A 27508-nucleotide genomic window follows, 5' to 3' on the forward strand; every position below is an offset into this window, starting at 1 on the left:
TCCTGCAGACCACATCCCCTCCAAACTACTTCTATCTATTCCAGACACAATAGCCACATCATTGACAAATATCATCAATTGCTCCCTGGCCCAAGGAACCTTCCCAGATGATCTCAAAATGGCCTCAATCTCACCGCTCCTAAAGAAACCTAACCTTGACCCGAAGGACCCCAACAACTTCCGCCCCATCGCTAACCTCCCATTCATTGCCAAGATCATGGAAAAACTAGTGAACTCTCAACTTTCAGATTTCATCGAAGACAACAATCTTCTCTTCACCCCACAACACGGCTTCCGAAAAAATCGAGGCACAGAATCCCTCCTCACCTCGTTGACAGACCTTATCTTATTGGGCCTCGACAAAGGAAACTCTTTCCTATTGATCTTATTAGACCTATCCGCAGCGTTTGACACGGTCAACCACGCCATCCTCCTAAACCAGCTGTCGCCCATAGGAATCAGCGGCACTGTCCTATCCTGGTTCAAAACCTTCCTCAACAACAGAGGCTACAAAGTTAGACTCCAAAACAAGGAATCTTCAAGATTTGACGCCGTCATAGGAGTCCCGCAAGGTTCTTCATTATCTCCGACTCTTTTCAATATTTACCTTCTTCCTCTCTGCCAACTTCTCACCGACCTCAATCTAAAGTATTTCCTATACGCAGATGATATTCAAATCATCATCCCCTTCAAAGACACATACTCTAAAACTCTTGACTTCTGAGAATCATGCCACCTGAAAATCAAACAACTACTCAACAGCCTTCACCTCATCTTAAACTCCTCCAAGACAGAAATCCTACTCATCTCTCCTGAGAACAATAGCTCTAACTCTTCTCTTCCTACCAACCTACCTACCTCACAAGTTAGAGACTTAGGAGTGATAATAGACAACCGGCTAAACTTCAAAGTACATATCAACAAAACAACCAAAGACTGTTTCTATAAACTCCATGTCCTGAAAAGGATAAGACCTCTCTTCCATGCTCAAGACTTCAGAACGATCATCCAAGCAGTCATCTTCTCAAAATTAGACTATTGCAATTCCCTATTGCTAGGTCTGCCCTCATCCTATTCCAAACCATTACAGATGGTTCAAAATTCAGCAGCCCGACTACTAACAGGCGCAAAAAAGAGAGACCACATAACTCCCATCCTGAAAGAGCTACATTGGCTACCCGTATACTTCCGTATCATGTATAAAGCCATGTGTGTCATCTTCAAAACTATACATCAACGCATCTCCCTCAATCTTCAAATACCCCTCCAAGCATACAATTCGACAAGACCTACCAGAGAAGTTTACAGAGGCGCCCTCCAAGTTCCTCCCACGAAAACGACCAGACACATTACCCTCAGAGATCGGGCCACCTCCACAGCTGGCCCTTCTCTATGGAATTCCATTCCTACAGATCTCAGACTAGAACCATGCCTCCTAACTTTTAGGAAAGGACTTAAGACTTGGTTATTCAAGCAAGCTTTCCCAGACACAATCTAATGACACAATCCAAGGACTCAATCCAAGGACTCCCCAAAACATTCAACCATTAACAATACCATTTGTACATAGTATTTAATTAATTTAATTTGTATTTTGTCTAACCAGTTATTCTTTCCTATCTCTTCCTTCTTCTCCAAGTTCTGTGACCCTTGTTAATTGTAACTGTTTCCTTCGATCACCACAGTTTTAGTTTGATGTATTTAATGCACCCCGTTTCATGTAAACCAGCAAGATATGTCCTCATGATTGCCGGTATATAAAAACCTTAAATAAATAAATAAAATAAATAAATATAGCCGCAGTATGGTCTGCTGAATGACCAACTTCTTTTCCGCCATGGCACAAGGAGACACCATAAACAGGTTTCTGAGCGGCCGAGCAAATTGTAAAGCGTAGCCTTGTCCTATCACACTTAGAAGCCACACTTAGAAGCACCCATGAAATGGCTGATTCCAGGTCTGCGACCTCCCCGAGGTCTACCTTTGACCAACACTCAGAGCTGTGCTCCCGAAAGCGAGAGCACACTGGGAGAAAACCTTTGGACCCTCTTGGCTTGTCCTCCAGTAGCTTGTGGACCTTGTTATCTCCCAGATTCTTTATTATTTGCTCCAAGTCTTTTCTGAACAGAAGTTTGCCCTTAAAAGGCAATGCTCCCAGCTGAGCTTTGAACAAAACATCCGCTGACCAGTTCCACCACCAAAGAAGTTTCCTGGCCGAGACTGCCGACATCGTTCGGGAAGATTAGGGAACAAGGTCATACAAAGATAATAGCCACTGCTATTACTAGCAACGGTAACAGGGAATAGACTTAGTTTTTGGGTACTTGCCAGGTTCTTATGGCCTGGATTGGCCACTGTTGGAAACAGGATGCTGGGCTTGATGGACCCTTGGTCTGACCCAGTATGGCATGTTCTTATGTTCTTATCTGCCCCATATGTGAACGCCATTTCCAATCGCTTCACCTGTTCAGACTCCTGGGGTGTCATATTCCTGTCACTTTGCAACTGTTGCACCCTTCGCAAACTAGCCCGGAGCATAAAGCTTCTGCAGACAGCCACCCAGATGCCCAGCACAGACACCTCAAAAATCTTCTTAAGATGCATCTCCAGCTGCTGCCCCAGCTACCAGAATGGTAGTCCTCTTTTTTTAACTGCCAAAACAGAGGCATCCACAGTCGGCACCTTCAAGAGCTCCAGAGTGTTTTCGGGCAAAGGATAAAGCCTATCCATGGCTCTGCTCACATTAAGGCCACTCCCTGACCACAGCTCTTTCACTGACCTGAAAAGGTAAGGTCTTTGCTGGACCCCTCAAGCTGGACATGAGCAGATCCACTTTCTCCAGGTCAGCCTGCTCCTGCAGAAAATATATTCTCAGCTCCGCCAGAACTGACGGGATCAGGAGTCTGAGTTCCTCTCTTTGAAGCAGGCAAACCACCTTAGGATCATCACCCTCTGTAGATGGGGCCATTCCAGCATCATCCTCTGGACCTTGTACCAAGTGAAAAGTATCTGTGTCGGGAGAACCAATCCCAGAAGGCAACACCCGATCCAACTCCTCTGAGGAACCGACCTTGGTGGCCCCTGTCCCAGAAGGACCAGGATCCTCTGAACCCTAGTGGCCCCTGAAGCCCCCTGAAAATCTGGACTTCTTCCTGGGGGGGAGGATCTGTTATCCTTTGCTTAAAAGAGGGTTGCTCCAAGGCCTTATGGGCCAAATAGACTTTATGCAGCAATAAAACAAACTCTGGTGAAAAAGGGGAGGGAACCTCCACATCCTCATCCAGAGGATCTAGCTCCTCCCCCTAGAGGTCCCCTGGGGCCCCTGGGTCTCCTCCATTGAGGGATATACTGGAGAAAGCGCAGGCGGGAGATCCCCTCCCCCTGCTGTAGCTTGTGCCTTACATGCAAAGGAATAAAAAATGGCTGTTTTCTGTCTGTTGTCGCGCTCAGCGGGAATGGATCAATGGCCTCCCATGCTGCAGCTTTAGGCCCACCAGTCCCCTGCTGCAAAGTCAAAGCTGATGTGGCGCCCCCCCCCCCCCCCCTCGATGTGTCCTCCCCACCAGGGAGGCAGCAGTAGAGGCGTTCAGCTCTGCAAAGGTGCACACCAGTCCCTCCACACGTCAATGAAAACGACCACACGGCACACACTGGGAGCTGCAAAGGGAAAACACCGCTGACCCGGAGCCCTTCTGCCAACGACGGGAATCAAGCAAACACATTCCCTGTCCTTTTCCTATTTTCCCCTTTTTTTTTCAATAAACTTTAGAAAAAACAGACAGAAAACATCCAGAAACAGCAACTAGAAGCCTTATCTGAAGGTGGCAGAGGCTTCTCCCAAATCTCCTGAGGGGAGGGAACTGGACCTCCGGCTGTCACCCCTGGTGTGAATCAGCGAACTATGAAGGGTCCCCAACCCCTGCTCATCCTCCTCTGAAAAACCAAGAGGGATGGTCCCACCAGCACCTGCCAACATCCTGGGAGGGAATTTCACCGAATCTATCCTCTTCTATTTCTTCTTGCTTTTTCTTCTTAGGTATAGAACTGCACCTCCTCCATTTTCTGGAGACAAAGCAATACTGAGGAGCTGCAGGTGGCACACCGGGTTAAGAGGCAGTGTCTGCAAAGGTTTTCTCTGTCTCCATCTGCTGGAAGGAAGGTGAAACCCAGGCATCTGGACTGATCTGGGTACATACAGGGAACTACAGGTAAGAGAGTCACTGGGATTATTCTGAGAGATGTTCAACCCCAAGAGATAGACATGGGAGAGAATGAGATATAACTACAGGTAAGAGAGTCACTGGGATTATTCCTGGAGATGTTCAACCCCAAGAGATAGACATGGGAGAGAATGAGATATAACTACAGGTAAGAGAGTCACTGGGATTATTCTGAGAGATGTTCACCCCCAGGAGATAGAGATGGGACAGGAGGAGAGAATGAGATATAACTACAGGTAAGAGAGTCACTGGGATTATTCTGGGAGGTGTTCAACCCCAGGAGATAGAGATGGGACAGGAGGAGAGAATGAGATATAACTACAGGTAAGAGAGTCACTGGGATTATTCTGGGAGGTGTTCAACCCCAGGAGATAGAGATGGGACAGGAGGAGAGAATGAGATATAACTACAGGTAAGAGAGTCACTGGGATTATTCTGGGAGATGTTCAACCCCAGGAGATAGAGATGGGACAGGAGGAGAGAATGAGATATAACTACAGGTAAGAGAGTCACTGGGATTATTCTGAGAGATGTTCAACCCCAGGAGATAGAGATGGGACAGGGGGAGGGAGTGAGTCACTGGGATTATTTTGGGAGATGTTCAACCCCAGGGGACAGAGATAGGACAGGTGGAGGGAGGGAGTCACTGGGATTATTCTGGGAGATGTTCATCCCCAGGAGATAGAGATGGGACAGGGGGAGGGAGTGAGATATAACTACAGGTAAGAGAGTCACTGGGATTATTCTGGGAGATGTTCACTCCCAGGGAATTAGAGGTGGAACAGGTGAAGCGAGTGCAATATACCTACAGGTAAGAGAGTCACTGGGATTATTCTGAGAGATGTTCACCCCCAGGAGATACAGATAGGACAAGTGGAGGGAGTGAGATAAACATACATGAGAGGCTTCTAAGAAAACTAAAAAGTCATGGGATAGGGAGAGATGTCCTTTTGTGGATTACAAACTGGTTAAAAGACAGGAAACAGTCTGATTAAATGGTCTGTTTTCACATTGGTAAATGGTAAAAGTGGAGTGCCTCAGGGATCTGCACTTGCACCAGTGATTTTTAATATATTTATAAATAATGGGAAAGAAATACAAAGAGTGAGGTGATCTAAATTGCAGGAGAGCCTTGTGAGCTTGGAAGATTGGGCTTCCAAATGGCAGATGAAATTTAAGTTCATCAAGTGCAAGGTGATGCATATAAGGAAAAATAACCCTTGCTGTATTTACATATTAGGTTCCGTCTTAGGAGTTACCACCCAGGAAAGAGATCTAGGCATCATCGTGGATAATACATTGAAATCGTCAGCTCAGTGTGCTGTAGTGGTCAAAAAAGCAAACAGAATGTTAGGAATTATTAGGAAGGGAATGACAAATAAAATGGTGGATGTCATAATACCTCTGTAGCACTCCAAGGTCACGAAGATTAGAAGCCAAGATGTCAAATTTTAATCCTTTATTGAAGACTTGGAATGTTCAAAAGTGCCCGACTCAGGCCGAGTTTCGCCCTCTAACAATGGGCTGCATCAGGGGCTGTGACACATAAAAATACATACATAAAAACTCAAATAAATAATAAATATAAAAAACATAACTTAAGACATATAAAATGGTAACATAGAAAATGAGGACATAAAAAGTTTTAAAATTGTGTAGAAATATACCTCTATAGTATCATATAACATTTATACAAATACAGATGGAATATAAACATGCATCAATGGTCTGGAAGGTGTAATATGTAAATTAGAAAGATAAATAGATAAATAAGTAAATAAAAAATAAATGAATATAACTGATGAAAATACATGGTATAAATCCATAATGAAGAAAAACTAATACCTTTGTCTTCTTGTGGTTTAGACCTTGCACATGTATTCAAGAAGTAAAAAGCATCATTTGTATTGGATTACACACAGGTTGCATACGGTTTTCAAACACCTTTAAAAATATTTGAATAGGTGATTAAATGAACAATACAAATAAAACACATAAAACTGTGTAAAATGCTAGAAACCATGAAAAATAAAACTGAATCCATAAAATGACAATGTGTAGTGGGAATAATTGTAAAGAAAAAACACTAAACTACTTTAAATGAATACATAAAATAACAAAGTGTGGTGGGGATAATTCTAAAGAAAAATACACTGAACTACTTGGGAGTAAACACTAAACAAATCTTACTTGGCTGAGATCGAATCCAACAAATTCAAACAAATCTGCTCTATCAATTTAATTTAATTTGACGCAGTAATGATCCCTTTTTTTTAAATATATATAATAAAATTATTTTTATTTTTACTCTTGTCACTGATCATACATTCTTCAGATGCTTGTAGAAAAATTCTATTGGGTAAATAAAACTATCAGTGTTGGGCTACAGGTGATACAAGCCGGGGAACAAACTGTCAAACAAAAATACTGGGGTGTGACTTGGTGAAACACCTATAAAGCGCATCCATAGTGTGCACATCGATAAAATTGAAACAATTAAATAATTAATAATTTAAAAAGTGAGATGTGTGAATGATGAAAATAAAAATGAATACGAAATATGGAAAATGAATTAGTAAGTGGATAAATAAGATTGGAGACACAACCACAAAAAACAAACGCAGTAATGTTCCTTTTTTTTATATATAATAATGTTATTTTTACTCTTGTCACTGATCTTACATTTTTCAGATGCTCATAGAAAAATACTATTGGGTAAATAAAACGAACCAGTATTGGGCTGCAGGTGATACAAGCCGGGGAACAAACTGTCAATCAAAAACACTGGGGTGTGACTTAGTGAAACACATATAAAGCGCATCCATAGTGTGCACATCGATAAAATTGAAACAATTAAATAATAAATAATTTAAAAAGTGAGATGTGTAAATGATGAAAATAAAAATGAATACGAAATATAGAAAATGAATTAGTAAGTGAATAAATAAGATTGGAGACACAACCATCAAAAGTGCATGCGCTAGTCTTAACGGTGCGCTTACAGAAAAACAAATAAAGTTCTATATGCGTGAGACTAGAATCACTTATCCAAGTAAACCGTCTTTAATACAGACTACTATAGCTATGATAAATAGCAAACGGGGTGCTTGTGTATAAAAATAATGTGCGTGTAAAACATGTGAAGTAAAAACCAACTTAAACTAAAAAGAGGCTGTTGGAAAAACTTAAGTATTAATATAATTGGAAAAATTTCATAAGCATTCTTTTGTAAGTAACTTATAACAAACTTACTCGTGGGTATATTTCTTTGCCGTCGCATCTCTTCACGGGTGTAAGCAGAAAAATCAGGAATTGAACCAACCATTTCCGGGAATTTAAACGCTCAAAAAACGCGCGAAAAAAATGTGTCAATCAGGTACAAAAGGGCGTGTCTAAGTGCAACCCGTAAATTTCAGAAACACAGGGTATATAAATGAGGAACGTGAATGTGATGTGAATTAGTCCTGAAAAGTGTAAAAAACGTGAATGTGGAGAAAGTGTGAGTATGAATGGCCATGGAAAGAAAAAAAAGGAAAAAAGTAAAGTAAAAAATAAATGGATGCATGCCTGGAACCTAATATACACCAAAAAATAAATATATCGAAAAGAGTCATTATGAAAGTATTAATGATTTACACTCACTTAGGGCCTCATTTTCCAAAGCTATCGCAGGCTTGCGTTAGCGCGATTTTCTAAAGTATCGCAGGCCTGCGATACTTTAGAAAATGAGGCCCTTAGTCTCTTATCAAACATTTATGTACAATAACCGGATTAAAAATTCAAGACTCTCCAACCGCAGTGCCAATCACAACACCTGAAGAACTAACTGTTAGAAGTGCTAATCAACTCTCTTTCAAAATAAATTATATCGGGCTTGCTCATGGTTCGTTTCTTATACGATTGTATCTCTACATGAATATTAACAAAAAGGAAAAAATAGGAAAAAGTAAACCCAACTAATCATGTAAAGGGGGCGTGTCTCAGTGTGATCCATGTAAATAGGATAAAGAATAATAGATAAAATTGTGAAATCAAGGATACGTGTGTAAAAGGTATACCAAAATGAACTAATGGATAGAAACTATAATTATTTTGTTTTTGCCAATTAAACATAATGTAATCGCTTGAAACACATATATAACCTAATATGTGTAAAAATATATAAATGAACAATAAAAAACAGTTAAAAAAACAATGTACAATTATCCTATTTACATGGATCACACTGAGACACGCCCCCTTTACATGATTAGTTGGGTTTACTTTTTCCTATTTTTTCCTTTTTGTTAATATTCATGTAGAGATACAATCGTATAAGAAACGAACCATGAGCAAGCCCGATATAATTTATTTTGAAAGAGAGTTGATTAGCACTTCTAACAGTTAGTTCTTCAGGTGTTGTGATTGGCACTGCGGTTGGAGAGTCTTGAATTTTTAATCCGGTTATTGTACATAAATGTTTGATAAGAGACTAAGGGCCTCATTTTCTAAAGTATCGCAGGCCTGCGATACTTTAGAAAATCGCGCTAACGCAAGCCTGCGATAGCTTTGGAAAATGAGGCCCTAAGTGAGTGTAAATCATTAATACTTTCATAATGACTCTTTTCGATATATTTATTTTTTGGTGTATATTAGGTTCCAGGCATGCATCCATTTATTTTTTACTTTACTTTTTTCCTTTTTTTTCTTTCCATGGCCATTCATACTCACACTTTCTCCACATTCACGTTTTTTACACTTTTCAGGACTAATTCACATCACATTCACGTTCCTCATTTATATACCCTGTGTTTCTGAAATTTACGGGTTGCACTTAGACACGCCCTTTTGTACCTGATTGACACATTTTTTTCGCGCGTTTTTTGAGCGTTTAAATTCCCGGAACTGGTTGGTTCAATTCCTGATTTTTCTGCTTACACCCGTGAAGAGATGCGACGGCAAAGAAATATACCCACGAGTAAGTTTGTTATAAGTTACTTACAAAAGAATGCTTATGAAATTTTTCCAATTATATTAATACTTAAGTTTTTCCAACAGCCTCTTTTTAGTTTAAGTTGGTTTTTACTTCACATGTTTTACACGCACATTATTTTTATACACAAGCACCCCGTTTGCTATTTATCATAGCTATAGTAGTCTGTATTAAAGACGGTTTACTTGGATAAGTGATTCTAGTCTCACGCATATAGAACTTTATTTGTTTTTCTGTAAGCGCACCGTTAAGACTAGCGCATGCACTTTTGATGGTTGTGTCTCCAATCTTATTTATCCACTTACTAATTCATTTTCTATATTTCGTATTCATTTTTATTTTCATCATTTACACATCTCACTTTTTAAATTATTTATTATTTAATTGTTTCAATTTTATCGATGTGCACACTATGGATGCGCTTTATATGTGTTTCACTAAGTCACACCCCAGTGTTTTTGATTGACAGTTTGTTCCCCGGCTTGTATCACCTGCAGCCCAATACTGGTTCGTTTTATTTACCCAATAGTATTTTTCTATGAGCATCTGAAAAATGTAAGATCAGTGACAAGAGTAAAAATAACATTATTATATATAAAAAAAAGGAACATTACTGCGTTTGTTTTTTGTGGTTGTGTCTCCAATCTTATTATCCACTTACTAATTCATTTTCCATATTTCGTATTCATTTTTATTTTCATCATTCACACATCTCACTTTTTAAATTATTAATTATTTAATTGTTTCAATTTTATCGATGTGCACACTATGGATGCGCTTTATAGGTGTTTCACCAAGTCACACCCCAGTATTTTTGTTTGACAGTTTGTTCCCCGGCTTGTATCACCTGTAGCCCAACACTGATAGTTTTATTTACCCAATAGAATTTTTCTACAAGCATCTGAAGAATGTATGATCAGTGACAAGAGTAAAAATAAAAATAATTTTATTATATATATTTAAAAAAAAGGGATCATTACTGCGTCAAATTAAATTAAATTGATAGAGCAGATTTGTTTGAATTTGTTGGATTCGATCTCAGCCAAGTAAGATTTGTTTAGTGTTTACTCCCAAGTAGTTCAGTGTATTTTTCTTTAGAATTATCCCCACCACACTTTGTTATTTTATGTATTCATTTAAAGTAGTTTAGTGTTTTTTCTTTACAATTATTCCCACTACACATTGTCATTTTATGGATTCAGTTTTATTTTTCATGGTTTCTAGCATTTTACACAGTTTTATGTGTTTTATTTGTATTGTTCATTTAATCACCTATTCAAATATTTTTAAAGGTGTTTGAAAACCGTATGCAACCTGTGTGTAATCCAATACAAATGATGCTTTTTACTTCTTGAATACATGTGCAAGGTCTAAACCACAAGAAGACAAAGGTATTAGTTTTTCTTCATTATGGATTTATACCATGTATTTTCATTAGTTATATTCATTTATTTTTTATTTACTTATTTATCTATTTATCTTTCTAATTTACATATTACACCTTCCAGACCATTGATGCATGTTTATATTCCATCCGTATTTGTATAAATGTTATATGATACTATAGAGGTATATTTCTACACAATTTTAAAACTTTTTATGTCCTCATTTTCTATGTTACCATTTTATATGTCTTAAGTTATGTTTTTTATATTTATTATTTATTTGAGTTTTTATGTATGTATTTTTATGTGTCACAGCCCCTGATGCAGCCCATTGTTAGAGGGCGAAACTCGGCCTGAGTCGGGCACTTTTGAACATTCCAAGTCTTCAATAAAGGATTAAAATTTGACATCTTGGCTTCTAATCTTCGTCACCTTGGAGTGCTACAGAGGTATTATGACATCCACCATTTTATTTGTCATTCCCTTCCTAATAATTCCTAACATGAATTTAGCAAGTAGCACAATTAAATCAAAGAAAACTCAACACACAGTTAAGCTTTGGAATTCATTGCCAGAGGATGTGGTTAATGTAGGTCTGTTTAAAAAAAGGTTTAGATAAGTTCCTAGAGGAGAAGTCCATACATTTCTATTAATCAAGTTGACTTAGGGAATAGTCACTGCTAGTACTGGCATTAGTAGCATGGGATCTATTTAATGTTTGGGTACTTCCCAGGTATTTTACTCCTGGGGGAATTCTGTGCAAAAAAAATTAAAATTCTGCAAACTTTATATTGGTCAAAATAACACTATTTACGTGACAGTCTTTAAGTAATTACATTTTAAATTAATACAGAAAAAAATTATTAATTAAAGATGAGGAATTTTAAATATTTTGAGCAGAATTTCCCTAGAAATTCACTGTAAGAGTGGCCCTTCCACTCGCTCTCCCTACTCCCCTGGCCACTTTGCCCTCTCAAGCCCCAACTCCTCCACCTGCCAGTATCTCTCCCCTCCACCTCTAGGTTCAACCCCTTCCACTCTATCGCCAGTCCCAGAGTTTGACCCCGTTCTCAGTACTGCCCCTCACACAGGCTCCCTCTGTCCCTCCTCTCTCTCACAATGTTCCCTTTCTCTAGTGCACACACACTCCCCCTCATACAGGATCCCTCTCTCTTGCACACACACCCACTCAAGTTCCCTTTCCCTCTCACACATACATCCTCACACAGGCTCCCTATAACTCTGTTTCTCTCTCTCACACACCCCTTCACACAGGCTCCCTCTCACACATACACAATCCCTTCACACATGCTAGCACTCTCACATGCACAGGATCCCTTTTTCATACACACCAGCTCCCAATCTCTCACACACATACACACTCCTTCACAATCTCCTCATGTAGGCTCCCTCTCTCTGGCACCCACACTCAAGTACCCCCCACACACACTCTCTCTCTCACCTCCCCTGATCTGTCTCGCTCTCCCTCCCTCCCCCTGCTCTTGCTCTCACACCCCTCCCCCTCCTCTCTCTCATCCTGTTTCCCTCTCACACCTCCTCTCTCTCATCCTCCCTTTCGCTCTCTCACATCCCTCCCCCTCCCTTCTCTCACACACCTCTCCCCTCCCTCTCCTCACACACACACACCTCTCTACACACATTCACTCTCACCTGGGCCTTCATCTTTGGCGCAAACAGTGCGCTCTGTTCACGGCCTGCCAGGGTCTCCTCTGTCATTTTCTGCGCAGTATTTGGCAATTCTGCGCAAATTCTGTGCAGAATTCCCCCAGGACTAGTATTTGTAACTGTTACAACCACGGAGAGCGCGGTCGCCTCTAAAGCAGTTGTTGTGAGCCCTTGAGCCAGGGCAAGACTCAGGGAGGAGCCCCAAGACCCACCGTGGGAGGTGAGCTGGTGCGAGCATGGGTAGCCAGGAGCAGGACAAGATAAAAATAAGAAACTGCAGGTCTGACCCTCAACCGGACCTGCCCGCCTCAGGATGACCAGCGACGTAATGTTGGTCAATGAACTGTCCGCCGACCGTTCCAAGCCCTTTCAGATCTGCCACTGAGTAACGGCAATAGGCGGCAGGCCGGACAGAGGATGAGGGCAGACGAAGACCTTAAAACATAGAAGACTCTGGAACAAGGTACTGTAGACGAAGGCTTGGGTCAGGGCGAGGACTTGGAAGGATTAGACATTGGCACTGTCCGTCAGGGCGCCCTACACAGCCCGCCCGTGGGGCTGGTCACGGGCCACCCTGTCCTACACCCACGGGAGCGGGATCAGCGCAGGAAAGGAAGCCAGCCTGACGAGAATCCAATGATGGGAACAGGAACCGACCTTGCAATTTACCCTCAGGAAGTCATCTGGCAGACTCGCAGTGCTGGAGGATCAGAGGACTCGGGAAAACTCAGGAGCAGGAACTACTGAAGTAGGAGTGGAACCTTGAAACATCAGACACAGGACATGGAGCAATGATAATAAAAGAAACCACTTAGAACCTGGACCGGCACAGGAGAACCTGGACCAGCATGGCATCCAATCCAAAGGCCAGGATAAGAACATAAGAACATAAGAACATAAGAAAATGCCATACTGGGTCAGACCAAGGGTCCATCAAGCCCAGCATCCTGTTTCCAACAGTGGCCAATCCAGGCCATAAGAACCTGGCAAGTACCCAAAAGCTAAGACTATTCCATGTTACCATTGCTAATGGCAGTGGCTATTCTCTAACAGGTCTATCCAGTACCGAGCGGTAGGAAGAGCTGCGTTAGTGCCCGGCGCATCTGCGGTTGCCGCACGCACAGTGCAGCTCACCTACCGCTCGATCCTGAACTATAATTTCATGCAAATGTAAACCGCGTCTAAGAAGGATCCGTGAAGCGTTAGGCCCGCGCAACCCATTTTACTGGATAGAGCGCCTATACAGTATCCTGGGTGCGCGGGCCTAACGCTTCACGCCACGCTGGTATCTGTCATTTCAAATGACAGGTACCAGGAAGTCAGGACTGCCAGTCCCCCCTCCCCTCCTCCCGAAGCAGGGCGCGAACCACAGCCTTGCTCCGGGAGGAGGGAAGAAGGGACTGGCAGTACGAAGCGGCGAAGCGACTTACTTTTTGCACCCCCTCCGGACATCGGACGACCTCTCCTGCCTCCAGCTGCTCGCGAAGATGGACGCCTGCAAAAAGTAAGTCGCTTCGCCGCTTCACACTGTCAGTGTCTCTTCTTCCCTCCTCCCGAAGCAGGGCGCGAAAAGCAGCCTTGCTCCGGGAGGAGGGAAGAGACACTGACAGTGTGAAGCGGCGAAGCGACTTACTTTTTGCAGCAACGTTTTTTTCGCTTTTTTTTTTTTTTTGCATCGGGAGGAGGGGAGAGGACTGGGGCTGCCCCGGAGACCGGGGCAGCCCCAGTCCGCCTACCCTTACCCCTGCCTCTACCGCAGGGGTAAGGGTAGGCGGTAAGTTAGCAGGTTAAACGCGCGACAAAACGGCAGGGAAAGATAGCGATAGTCGGGGCGCAGGTTACGGGATGCTAGGGAATAGCTAATTCGCTCGTTTGCATGCAATATACATGCTGCGTGCGGAAGGGGTTGGCCGGGGATTTTAGGACGCGGTAGGAGTAGGTTAAAAGGGATTCGGGATCGCAGGAAGGGATAACGCGGCCGGAAAGTGAGTAGAACGCGGCTTAGGAGCAGGGTAAACGCGGCCGTACTTTACAGGATAGACCTGTAAGTGAACTTAATAGCAGGTAATGGACTTCTCCTCCAAGAACTTATCCAATCCTTTTTTAAACACAGCTATACTAACTGCACTAACCACATCCTCTGGCAACAAATTCCAGAGTTTAATTGTGCGATGAGTAAAAAAGAACTTTCTCCGATTAGTTTTAAATGTGCCCAATGCTAACTTCATGGAGTGCCCCCTAGTCTTTCTACTATCCGAAAGAGTAAATAACCGATTCACATCTACCCGTTCTAGACCTCTCATGATTTTAAACACCTCTATCATATCCCCCCTCAGTCGTCTCTTCTCCAAGCTGAAAAGTCCTAACCTCTTTAGTCTTTCCTCATAGGGGAGTTGTTCCATTCCCCTTATCATTTTGGTAGCCCTTCTCTGTTCCTTCTCCATCGCAATTATATCTTTTTTGAGATGCGGCGACCAGAATTGTACACAGTATTCAAGGTGCGGTCTCACCATGGAGCGATACAGAGGCATTATGACATTTTCCGTTTTATTCATCATTCCCTTTCTAATAATTCCCAACATTCTGTTTGCTTTTTTGACTGCCGCAGCACACTGAGCCGACGATTTCAATGTGTTATCCACTATGACACCTAGATCTCTTTCTTGGGTTGTAGTACCTAATATGGAACCCAACATTGTATAATTATAGGATGAACTGAAGAAGGGCCATTTTATAGGGCTGAAGCAGGAAACTCCCTGGGAGGAGCTACAATTGGCCACACCTGGCTTGGCCCTATAATTACAGAGAAGAGCCGCGGGCCGGCCCCTTAGGCATGGCCCAAACCAGGAAGTCCAGGAGAGAGGAAGCAGGCCTCAGGTAGGGCCTGAAGACATTGGTGGTTCCCAGGTCATGAGCAGGAGCTGAATAAACAGTTCAGGAAAGGCCCCGGCTTCATTGCGGCCTCCAGGGAAAAAAGGTGAGAGGCCTCCCATGGCTCCAGCTACGGGAGGGATCGTAACAGTAACTTGGACTGGCCACTGTCAGAAACAAGATGCTGGATGTGATGGACTCGCTGTCTGACCTAGTATGAGAACTTCTTATGTTCTTATGAGCCTTCTCTGAAGAGAGAATGGTGTTAAGTGGAGTGCCTCAGGGATTGGTTTTGGATTCAGTTCTGTTTAATATCTTTGTGAGCGACATTGCAGAAGGGATAGAAGGTAAAGTTTGTCCATTTGCAGATGATACTAAGACCTGCAACTGAGTGGATATGGCTGAAGGAATAGAGAGAATGAAAAATGATTTAAGAAAGTATGAGTGGTAGAAGATTTGGCAGCTGGGATTCAATGCCAAGAAGTTCAGAGTTCTGCATCTACAGAGTGGTAATCCAAAATTGCTGTGTGTGAAGGGGAGTGAAAGACTGGGCAAGGAATCGGGGAGGATTCGTGGGGTAATAGTGTCTGGGGAAGCAGTGTGAAAAGGAATGGGGGAGGAATCGTGAGGTAATAGTGTCTGGGGAAGCAGAGTGACAAGGAATGGGGGAGGAATCATGGGGTAATAATGTCTGAGGAAGCAGTGTGTCAAGGAATGGGGGAGGAATCTTGGGGTAATAGTGCCTGGGGAAGCAGTGTGACAAGGAATGGGGGAGGAATCTTGGGGTAATAGTGTCTGGGGAAGCATTGTGACAAGGAATGGGGGAGGAATCGTGGGGTAATAGTGTCTGGGGAAGCAGTGTGACAAGGAATGGGGAGGAATCGTGGGGTAATAGTGTCTGGGGGAAGCAGTGTGACAAGGAATGGTGGAGGAATCTTGGGGTAATAGTGTCTGGGGAAGCAGTGTGACAAGGAATGGGGGAGGAATCTTGGGGTAATACTGTCTGGGGAAGCAGTGTGACAAGGAATGGGGAGGAATCTTGGGGTAATAGTGTCTGGGGAAGCAGTGTGACAAGGAATGGGGAGGAATCTTGGGGTAATACTGTCTGGGGAAGCAGTGTGACAAGGAATGGGGAGGAATCTTGGGGTAATAGTGTCTGGGAAAGCATTGAGACAAGGAATGGGGAAAGAATCTTGGGGTAATAGTGTCTGGGGAAGCAGTGTGACAAGGAATGGGGAGGAATCTTGGGGTAATAGTGTCTGGGGAAGCATTGAGACAAGGAATGGGGAGGAATCTTGGGGTAATAGTGTCTGGGGAAGCATTGAGACAAGGAATGGGGGAGGAATCGTGGGGTAATAGTGTCTGGGGAAGCAGTGTGACAAGGAATGGGGGAGGAATCTAGGGGTAATAGTGTCTGGGGAAGCAGTGTGACAAGGAATGGGGGAGGAATCGTGGGGTAATAGTGTCTGGGGAAGGAATGTGACAAGGAATGGGGAGGAATCGTGAGGTAATAGTGTCTGGGGAAGCAGTGTGACAAGGAATGGGAGGAATCTTGGGGTAATAGTGTCTGGGGAAGGAATGTGACAAGGAATGGGGAGGAATCGTGAGGTAATAGTGTCTGGGGAAGCAGTGTGACAAGGAATGGGGGAGGAATCGTGGGGTAATAGTGTCTGGGGAAGCAGTGTGACAAGGAATGGGGAGGAATCGTGGGGTAATAGTGTCTGGGGAAGCAGTGTGACAAGGAATGGTGGAGGAATCTTGGGGTAATAGTGTCTGGGGAAGCAGTGTGACAAGGAATGGGGGAGGAATCTTGGGGTAATACTGTCTGGGGGAAGCAGTGTGACAAGGAATGGGGAGGAATCTTGGGGTAATAGTGTCTGGGGAAGCAGTGTGACAAGGAATGGGGAGGAATCTTGGGGTAATACTGTCTGGGGAAGCAGTGTGACAAGGAATGGGGAGGAATCTTGGGGTAATAGTGTCTGGGGCAGCAGAGTGACAAGGAATGGGGGAGGAATCTTGGGGTAATAGTGTCTGGGAAAGCATTGAGACAAGGAATGGGGAAAGAATCTTGGGGTAATAGTGTCTGGGGAAGCAGTGTGACAAGGAATGGGGAGGAATCTTGGGGTAATAGTGTCTGGGGAAGCATTGAGACAAGGAATGGGGGAGGGAATCTTGGGGTAATAGTGTCTGGGGAAGCATTGAGACAAGGAATGGGGGAGGAATCGTGGGGGTAATAGTGTCTGGGGAAGCAGTGTGACAAGGAATGGGGAGGAATCTAGGGGTAATAGTGTCTGGGGAAGCAGTGTGACAAGGAATGGGGGAGGAATCGTGGGGTAATAGTGTCTGGGGAAGGAATGTGACAAGGAATGGGGAGGAATCGTGAGGTAATAGTGTCTGGGGAAGCAGTGTGACAAGGAATGGGGGAGGAATCGTGGGGTAATAGTGTCTGGGGAAGGAATGTGACAAGGAATGGGGAGGAATCGTGAGGTAATAGTGTCTGGGGAAGCAGTGTGACAAGGAATGGGGAGGAATCGTGGGGTAATAGTGTCTGGGGAAGCAGTGTGACAAGGCGATAGCTAAAGCCAGAAGAATGCTGGGCTGCACAGAGAGAGGAATAACCAGTAAGAGAAAGGAAGTGATGATCCCCTTGTACAGGTCCTTGGTGAGGCCTCACCTGGAGAACTGTGTTCAGTTCTGGAGACAGAGACAGGATGGAGGTGGTCCAGAGAAGGGCAACCAAAATGGTGGGTCTCTCCATCAAATGACTTATGAGGAGAGGCTGAAGGACCTAAATATGTCTACCCTGGAGAAGAGGAGGTGCAGGGGAGATAGGAGACAGACCTTCAGATACCTGAAAGGTTTTAATGATGAACAAATGACAAACCTTCCCCGTTGGAAAGAAATCAGTAGAACTAGGGGTCACATAATGAAAATCCAGGGAGGATGATTCAGAACCAATGTCAGGAAATATTTCTTCAGAGAGGGTAGTGGATGCCTGGAATGCCGTTCTGGAGGAGGTAGTGAGTATAGAAACTGTCAGGGGTAGATTTAAAAAGGAGCCCGGATTTTATAAAATCTGATATAAATATTTCTACCCTTAACATAGGGCATGAGGGTAACCAGTAAGGAGCAGCAGTAACTATCACAGGAGACTTGCTGGGCAGACTGGATGGACCATTTGGTCTTTTTCTGCCGTCGTTACTCTGTTAATGAGTGAGCACCTGAGTACAAAAGTATGTACTCACGTGCTCACTCATATTAACTTTGGAGCTGGGATTCTCAGGAACCAGAACCTCTGCTGAATCTAAGCGCAATTTGATTTTATTTACCTGTGCTTTAATGTAATAGAGCTGTCTATTTGCCAAAGATTGTGCCTTGTTCTGTTAGTAAGGGGCAGATTTGATATTGAAACCTGAAAGTGAGCTATTTTGTCCCAGGGGTCAATCTGATCCTTTGTGGCTGTGCTTAGCCAGGAGACCAGAAGCACTAAAGCTTCTTGTGGGTCCCGCAAAGTAAAAGTTTAACATAGTAAGCCAATCAGGGGGAGGGTCTTATCAAACTCAACAACCTTGACCAAGGGTTAACTGTTTAACTGGCTGAAGTTAAAGCTGAATTAGATGCAATAAAGAAAGTTTCACCCACTTTACATTATTCAGGAATTAATTCCCCATTACCACAGAAAAACAAATTTACAGTTGGCTCAGGTAGGATAAGACCTGTGACCCACAAGTCTACCCCCCCCCCCCCTTCACACAGTACAAAACGCCTTCTCTGTATTAAATCGAAGAAGTTCTTGAGAAAGAGATTGAAGTGTTATATGAAACGAATGAAGAAACCCAATGCATACAGAAATTCCATAATACAATCAGTAACCAAAAGAAAAAGCTCACTATGCTGGGTGACTGTCCTCAGAGGCACTAATCTGGGAACTCTCAGCGAGGGAAACCCTACGGTTAAAAGCCTCCCAGGATCACCGGCCAGCAGAAATGCTATTCAAACAGTCAGTGACAATAGGACATTAGAATGTCACCCCCCCAAATACAAATACAAATGCAATAAAAAAAAGACAAAGTGGATAACAAGTCAGCTAAATAAGTCACACAGAGAGTCCAAGAAAAGCATCAACCTGTACCAAAATACCAAAATACCAAAATAGCTGGAAAGCTATGAGCACAAATGCTCGAAGTTTGGGCAATAAAATCCCAGACCTGCAAACCCTAATGGTGGAGGCGGACTTGGACATTGTTGCTGTCACGGAGACCTGGTTCACGGATTCAGACGATTGGGATACGGCAATACCGGGATATAACTTAATAAGAAAGGACAGAGAGGACAGAAAAGGGGGAGGAGTGGCTCTTTATGTCAAAAACAATATCCAAGCATCTGAGCTGCAAGGAAGAAGAAGAAGCTTTATGGGCCGACCTAAAAAAAGATGATGGGACATCAGTTTTTATTGGCGTGGTTTACAGGCCTCCAAATCAAATGGAAGTACTAGACAGAGATCTGATTGAAGACATCCAAAAGATGAGTAAGAAGGGAGAACTGGTGATTGTTGGAGATTTTAATCTACAGATGTAAACTGGAGAATCCCTTCTGTAGAATCTAACAGTAGTAGAGAGATAGTGGATGCCCTGCAAGGGGCTCTGTTCAAACAAATGGTAATGGAGCCTACGAGGGAGGGAGCTACCAATGGAGATAATGTCTCTAATGTCCGGGTGGGTGCCCACCTCAACACCAGTGATCATCAAACGGTATGGTTTCATAATCACTAATACGATACAGAGACGTCGCACAAAGAACAGGGTTTTGTGTTTCAAAAACACGGACTTTGTTGAAATGGGGAAGTACCTGGAGAAAGAACTAGAAGGATGGGAGAAAACGAGAGATATGGAACAACAGTGGGCCAAACTAAAAGGAGCAATTACTGAAGCAACTAATCTATATCTTAGAAAAGTAAAGAAAAGCAAGAAAAGAATGAAACCTATCTGGTTCACAAAGGAGATGGCTGATAAAATAAAAGTTAAAAGAACAGCGTTTAAGAAATATAAAAGATCCCAAAGGGAGGAGCACAAAGAAGAATATCTGGTAAAAATGAGGGAGACGAAGAAAGTAATCAAGAAAGCGAAAAGTCAAGCGGAAGAAAGGATTGCCAAAGAGGTAAAGCGAGGTGACAAAACATTTTTCAGATACATCGGAGAAAGGAGAAAAGTCCAAAGTGGTATAGTGACACTGAAAGGTGAAAAGGATCAATGGGTGGACACAGATGAAGAAATGGCAGAAATATTAAACGAATACTTCAGTTCTGTGTTCACTAAAGAGGACCCTGGAGAAGGACCATCGATAGTTAACAAGAAACTGGAGGGGAGTGGAATGGATGAAACTCCATTTACGGAAGAGAATGTATGGGAAGAGCTAGAAAAACTGAAAGTGGACAAAGCCATGGGACCTGATGGGGTTCATCCCAGGATACTGAAAGAGCTCAGAGATGTTCTGGTGGGCCCACTGTGTGACCTGTTCAATATTTCCCTGGAAACGGGAGTGGTGCCGAGTGATTGGAGAAGAGTGGCGGTGGTCCCTCTTCACAAAAGTGGGAGCAGAGAGGAGGCTGGAAACTAGAGGCCGGTTAGCCTCACCTCAGTGGTGGGAAATGTATTGGAGTCACTGCTGAAGGAAAGAATAGTGAACTATCTACAAGCAGCAGAATTGCTGGACCAGAGGCAGCATCGATTCACCAAGGGAAGGAATTGAATCGAGTAAGAGCGCTCGATGACATCTATTTGGATTTTAGTAAAGCTTTTGATATGCTCCCGCACAGGAGGCTAGTGAATAAAACGAGAAGCTTGGGAGTGAGTGCCAAGGTGGTGGCCTGGATAGCAAACTGGTTGAAGGACAGAAAACAATGTGTGATGGTAAATAGAACTTACTCTGAAGAGAGAGCGGTGTTAAGCAGAGTGCCGCAAGGATTGGTGTTGGGACCGGTCCTGTACAATATCTTTGTGAGCGACATTGTGGATGGGATAGAAGGTAAAGTGTGTCTATTTGCGGATGATACTAAGATCTGCAACAGAGTGGACATGCCGGAAGAAGTGGAGAGAATGAGACGGGATTTAAGGAAACTGGAAGACTGGTCGAAGATATGGCAGCTGAGATTCAATGCCAAGAAGTGCAGAGTCATGCATATGGGGTATGAAAATCCAAAAGAAATGTATTCGATGGGGGGTGAAGTGCTGGTGTGCACGGAGCAGGAGAGAGACCTTGGGGTGATGGTGTCTAATGATCTGAAGTCAGCAAAACATTGTGACAAGGTGATAGCTAAAGCCAAAAGAATGCTGGTCTACATAGAGCGAGGAATATTGAGTAAGAAAAGGGAAGTGATTATCCTCTTGTACAGGTCCTTGGTGAGGCCTCACCTGGAGTACTGTGTTCAGTTCTGAAGACCGTATCTCCGAAGGGACAGAGACAGGATGGAGGCGGTCCTTAGAAGAGCGACCAAAAAGGTGGATGGTCTTCATCAAATGCCTTATGAGGAGAGATTGAAGAATCTAAATATGTATACCCTGGAGGAAAGGAGAAGCAGGAGTGATATGATACAGACCTTCAGATACTTGAAAGGTTTTAATGATCCAAAGTCAACGACAAACCTTTTCTGTTGCAAAAAAATCAGCAGAACCAGGGGTCATGATTTAAAACTCCAGGGAGGAAGACTCAGAACCAATGTCAGGAAGTATTTCTTCATGGAGAGGGTGGTGGATGCCTGGAATGCCCTTCCGGAGGAAGTGGTGAAGGCTAAAACTGAAGGATTTCAAAGGGGCGTGGGATAAACACTGTGGATCCATAAAGTCTTGAGGAATTGAATGAAGAGAAGAGGCATGGGGGGTGGCTTGCGGGAATGACAGCTACTACCTGGTGATTAATACCCTTATTCAATAAACATACACACAGTTAATGCGACTCCAACATTGCTCTATGCTTCAACGGCAAGAGGAAATGTGGGCCAAAGGATTTGCATTCACAAATAAGCATGAGAGTATCTTGCTTCTTGCACTGGTTACTACCCCAAACCATTTAAACATGATACTTCACTTTGAATACATATATAGCGCAACTCACTGCTTCAACAGCAGGGGGGAATGAAGATAAGAGGATCTACATTCAGACAACTACCAACAAGGACTGAATTGCATAGTCTGGGTAAACAAATAAGTATGGAGTAGCTTGCTTATTGCGGTGGTTACTACCCCTAACCAATTAGGCTTGATACTTCACTTTTATGCAGCTCCAGCACTGCTCTGTACATCAATGGCAAGGGTGGAAGGAACCAAAAAAGTTACCAATAAGGGCCCTGACATCAGCGGTCAAAGTAACAGACAAGTATGAGAAAAATAACTATGAAAGCTTGCTGGGCAGACTGGATGGGCCATTTGGTCTTTTTCTTCTGTCGTTACTATGTTAATGAGTGAGCACGTGAGTACGAAGGTATTCAGGACAATCTCACAGGGATCAGAAATCGAAGGATCCAGGTTTAATGCTGTATGAACACAGACTCCCCCCTCCATAGAGATCAGGGAGGGGTGAGGAGTGCGAGCATTCATCAGGCAGCACAGTCCATACAATTACTGCTTGCTGCCAGTGCCAGACCAGACACCACCTCAACATCTCTCTCTGCACTGGGGTAGGGAGGGCTGGAAAGAGATCCATTGGGTGGAGATTGGTGGGAACCTAAGAACATGCCATACTGGGTCAGACCAAGGGTCCATCAAGCCCAGCATCCTGTTTCCAACAGAGGCCAAACCAGGCCACAAGAACCTGGCAATTACCCAAACACTAAGAAGATCCCATGCTACTGGTGCAATTAATAGCAGTGGCTATTCCCTAAGTAAAATTAATAGCCGTTAATGGACTTCACCTGCAAGAACTTATCCAAACCTTTTTTGAACCCAGCTACACTAACTGCACTAATCACATCCTCTGGCAACAAATTCCAGCGCTTTATTGTGTGTTGAGTGAAAAAGAATTTTCTCCGATTAGTCTTAAATGTGCTACTTGCTAACTTCATGGCATGCCCCCTAATCCTTCTATTATTCGAAGGTGTAAATAACCGATTCACATCTACTCATTCAAGAACTCTCATGATCTTAAAAAGCCCTATCATATCCCCCCTCAGCCGTCTCTTCTCCAAGCTGAAAAGTCCTAACCTCTTTAGTCTTTCCTCATAGGGGAGCTGTTTCATTCCCCTTATCATTTTGATCGCCCTTCTGTGTACCTTCTCCATCGCAACTATATCTTTTTTGAGATGCGGCAACCAGAATTGTACACAGTATTCCAGATGCAGTCTCACCATGGTGCGATACAGAGGCATTATGACATTTTCCGTTTTATTAACCATTCCCTTCCTAATAATTCCTTATATTCTGTTTGCTTTCTTGACTGCTGCAGCTCACTGAGCCAACGATTTTAAAGTATTATCCACTATGAAGCCTAGATCTTTTTCCTGGGTGGTAGCTCCTAATTTGGAACCTAGCATTATGTAACTACAGCAACGGTTATTTTTCCCTATATGCAACACCTTGCACTTGCCCACATTAAATTTCATCTGCCATTTGGATGCCCAATCTTCCAGTCTTGCAAGGTCATCCTGTAATGTATCACAGTCCGCTTGTGATTTAACTACTCTGAAAAATTTTCTATCATCCGCAAATTTGATAACCTCATTCATTGTATTCCTTTCCAGATCATTTATATATATATTGAAAAGTACCGGTCCAAGTACAGATCCCTGAGGCACTCCACTGTTTACCCTTTTCCACTGAGAAAATTGACCATTTAATCCTACTCTCTGTTTCCTGTCTTTTAACCAGTTTGTAATCCACGAAAGGACATCACCTCCTAGCCCATGACTTTTTAGTTTTCTTAGAAGCCTCTCATGAGGGACTTTGTCAAATGCCTTCTGAAAATCCAAATACTCTACTTCTACTGGTTCACTTTTATGCACATGTTTATTAACCACTTCAAAAAAATAAAGCAGATTTGTTAGGCAAGACTTCCCTTGGGTAAATCCATGTTGACTGTGTTCCATTAAACCATGTCTTTGTATATGTTCTATGATTTTGATCTTGAGAATAGTTTCCACTATTTTTCCTGGCACTGAAGTCAGGCTCACTGGTCTATAGTTACTCAGATCGCACCTGGAACCTTTTTTAAATATGGGGGTTACATTGGCCACCCTCCAGTCTTCAGGTAGAATGGATGATTTTAATGATAGGTTACAAATTTTAACTAATAGATCAGAAATTTCATTTTTGAGTTCCTTCAGTACCCTAGGATGCATACCATCCTGTCCAGATGATTTGCTACTCTTTAGTTTGTCAATCTGGCCTACTACATCTTCCAGTTTCATAGTGATTTTGTTCAGTTCGTCTGACTCATCACCCCTGAAAACCATCTCCGGAACTAGTATCTCCCCAACATCCTAATTATTAAACTTGGAAGCAAAGAATTCATTTAGTCTTTCTGCAATGGCCTTATTTTCCTTAAGAGCCCCTTTAACCCTCGGTCATCTAATGGTCCAACCGACTTCCCTCACAGGTTTCTTGCTTTGGATATATTTTAAAAAGTTTTCATTATGACTTTTTGCCTCTATGGCCAACTTCATTTCAAATTCTCTCTTCACCTGTCTTATCAATGTTTTACACTTAACTTGACAATGCTTATGTTTTATCCTATTTTCTTCAGATGGATCCTTCTTCAAATTTTTGAAGAATGTTTTTTTGGATAAAATAGCCTCTTTCACCTCACCTTTTAACCATGATGGTAATCGTTTTGCCTTCTTTCCACCTTTCTTAATGTGTGGAATACATATGGACTGCGCCTCTAGGATTGGATTTTTAAACAATGTCCAAGCCTGTTGAACACTTTTAACCTTTGCAGCTGCATCTTTCAGTTTTTTCTATTTCCTCATTTTATCAAAGTTTCCCTTTTGAAAGTTTAGTGTTAGAGCTGCAGATTTACTTATTGTCCCCCTTCCAGTTATTAGTTAAAATTTGATCATGTTATGATCACTGTTGACAAGTGGCCCCACCATCGTTACCTCTCTCACCAAATCCTGCGTTCCACTTAGAATTAAATCTAAAATAGCTTCCTCTCGTTGGTTCTTGAACCAATTGTTCCATAAAGCAGTCATTTATTACATCCAGGAACTTTATGTCGCTAGTAAGTCCTGATGTTACCTTTACCCAGTCAATATTGGGGTAATTGAAATCTCCCATTATTACTGCACTGCTAAATTGGTTTGCTTCCCTGATTTCTCTTAGAATTTCATCATCTGTCTGACCATTTTGTCCAGGTGGACGGTAGAATACTCCTATCACTATACTCTTACCCAACACACATGGGATTTCTACCCATATAGATTCTACTGAGCATTTACTCTCTTGTATGATCTTTATCCTGTTGGACTCTATACCCTCCCGGACATAAAGTGCCACACCCCCACCAAGTTGATCCTCCCTATCATTGCGATATAATTTGTACCCTGATATAGCACTATCCTATTGGTTATCCTCCTTCCACTAAGTCTCTGTGATGCCAATTATGTCAATATCATCATTTGCTGCTATACACTCTAACTCTCCCATCTTATTTCTTAGACTTCTGGCATTGGCCTACAGACATTTCAAAGTGTGTTTTATGTTTGTATTAACAACCTGCTTTTCAGTTGTTAGGGATAATTTAGAAATCATTAGCTTCGGTGATTTTTTACATATAGGCACATGGACTATGTTTGTATTTAATGGAACCTCTCTGTTGGGATGCCCTAACTCTCCTGTTTCATTAGTATCCTTCAAGGATACATTTCTCCGAACCATGCACTGCTGAGTGTCTGTCGGCTTTCCCTTTTGTTCTAGTTTAAAAGCTGCTCTATCTCCTTTATGAAAGTTAGTGCCAGCAGCTTGGTTCCACTCTGGTTAAGGTGGAGCCCATCCTTTCAGAAAAGTCTCCCCTTTCCCCAAAAGTTTCCCCAGTTCCTTACAAAGCTGAATCCCTCTTCCCTGCACCATCATCTCATCCACACATTGAAACTCTGGAGCTCTGCCTGCCTCTGGTGACCTGCACGTGGAACAGGGAGCATTTCAGAGAATGCCAGCCTGGAGGTTCTGGATTTCAGCTTCCTACCAAAAATCCTAAATTTGGCTTCCAGAACCTCTCTCCCACATTTTCCTATGTCGTTGGTGCCCACATGTACCACGACAGCCGGCTCCTCCCCAGCACTGTCTATAACCCTATCTAGGTGATGCGTGAGGTCTGCCACCTTCGCACCAGGCAGGCAAGTTACCAGGCGATCCTCATGTCCACCAGCCACCCTGCTATCTACATTTCTAATAAGTAAATCCCCAACTATGATGGCCGGCCTAACCCTTCCCTCCTAGGCAGTAGCAAGTACCCAAACATTTAATAAATCTCAAGCTACTATTGCTTAAAAATTAAAAGCAGTTTATGGATTTTTCCTCTAGAATCTTATCCAAACCTTATTTAAACCCAGTTACATTAATTCTTCTAATCACCTCCTCTGGCAATGAATTCCAGAGCTTAACTATGCTCTGAGTGAAAAAGAATATTCTTTAATTTGTTTTAAATGATCTGCTTGCTAACTTCATGGAGTACCCCTGGTCCTTCTATTATCTGAGAGAGTAAATAACAGATTCTAATTAACTTGTTCAAGTCCTTTCATGATTTTGTAGATTTCTATCATATCCCCCCTCAGTCGTCTCTTCTCCAAACTGAAAGGAGAATCAAGGATGGGGAAAGAGGAGGTTGGGAGTCGCAAGATGAATTCTGGTGGGGGAGTGGGGTAGTGTTAGTGGGAGAGAATAGAGGGAGGGCCAAAATGGGGAAGGAAGAACAGATTTGTGATTCTCCTTACTATCCCCTCGCCTCCATTCATCAATGCTTTTTATTATCCTTAATCCCCTCAGTCATTCCTATCTCCTTCTCCCCAATTCCTAATCCCACTTCTCCCTCCAGATCAAAAATCAATAAGATCCCTTGCTGCCCCTTTCCCCCTACATGTCCCACCCCTCCCCTCCCCAGCCTCCCCACACACCATTAACAAAAACAGAAATATCCAGCCAATTAGCAAAGATGAGAAAGTAGCTTGTACCTGCTCAGGGTGTCCTTCACATCCTAGAAGAGAAACAAGACAGAGATTATTTCTAGCTCCACCCTACAGATCACGAGCAGCTGTTATCCACTTCAGGATATTCCTCACTCAGCTCTGTGCAATCACATAACTGCCTGTTTATAGAGCAAAGAAACTCCATGCAATGAAAGAGGATCCTCCTTCCTCCTTCTCACAGGCAGGGAGCAGTTTGATGAGG

The 27508-nt window shown here is 43.0% G+C and overlaps 1 protein-coding gene across 1 annotated transcript in view; it reads right to left on the reverse strand.

Moving 5' to 3' along the window:
• Positions 1-27508, reverse strand: part of LOC115081636 (E3 ubiquitin-protein ligase TRIM39-like) — a 115480-nt gene that overhangs the window by 64500 nt on the left and 23472 nt on the right. Inside the window, exon 4 of the mRNA XM_029586059.1 lies at positions 27292-27314. Coding sequence (XP_029441919.1) covers positions 27292-27314 — 23 coding nt within the window. The remainder of the gene's footprint in view (positions 1-27291; positions 27315-27508) is intronic.

The sequence above is a fragment of the Rhinatrema bivittatum genome, unplaced genomic scaffold, assembly GCF_901001135.1.
Source record: "Rhinatrema bivittatum unplaced genomic scaffold, aRhiBiv1.1, whole genome shotgun sequence".
In the NCBI taxonomy this organism is placed as follows: domain Eukaryota; kingdom Metazoa; phylum Chordata; class Amphibia; order Gymnophiona; family Rhinatrematidae; genus Rhinatrema; species Rhinatrema bivittatum.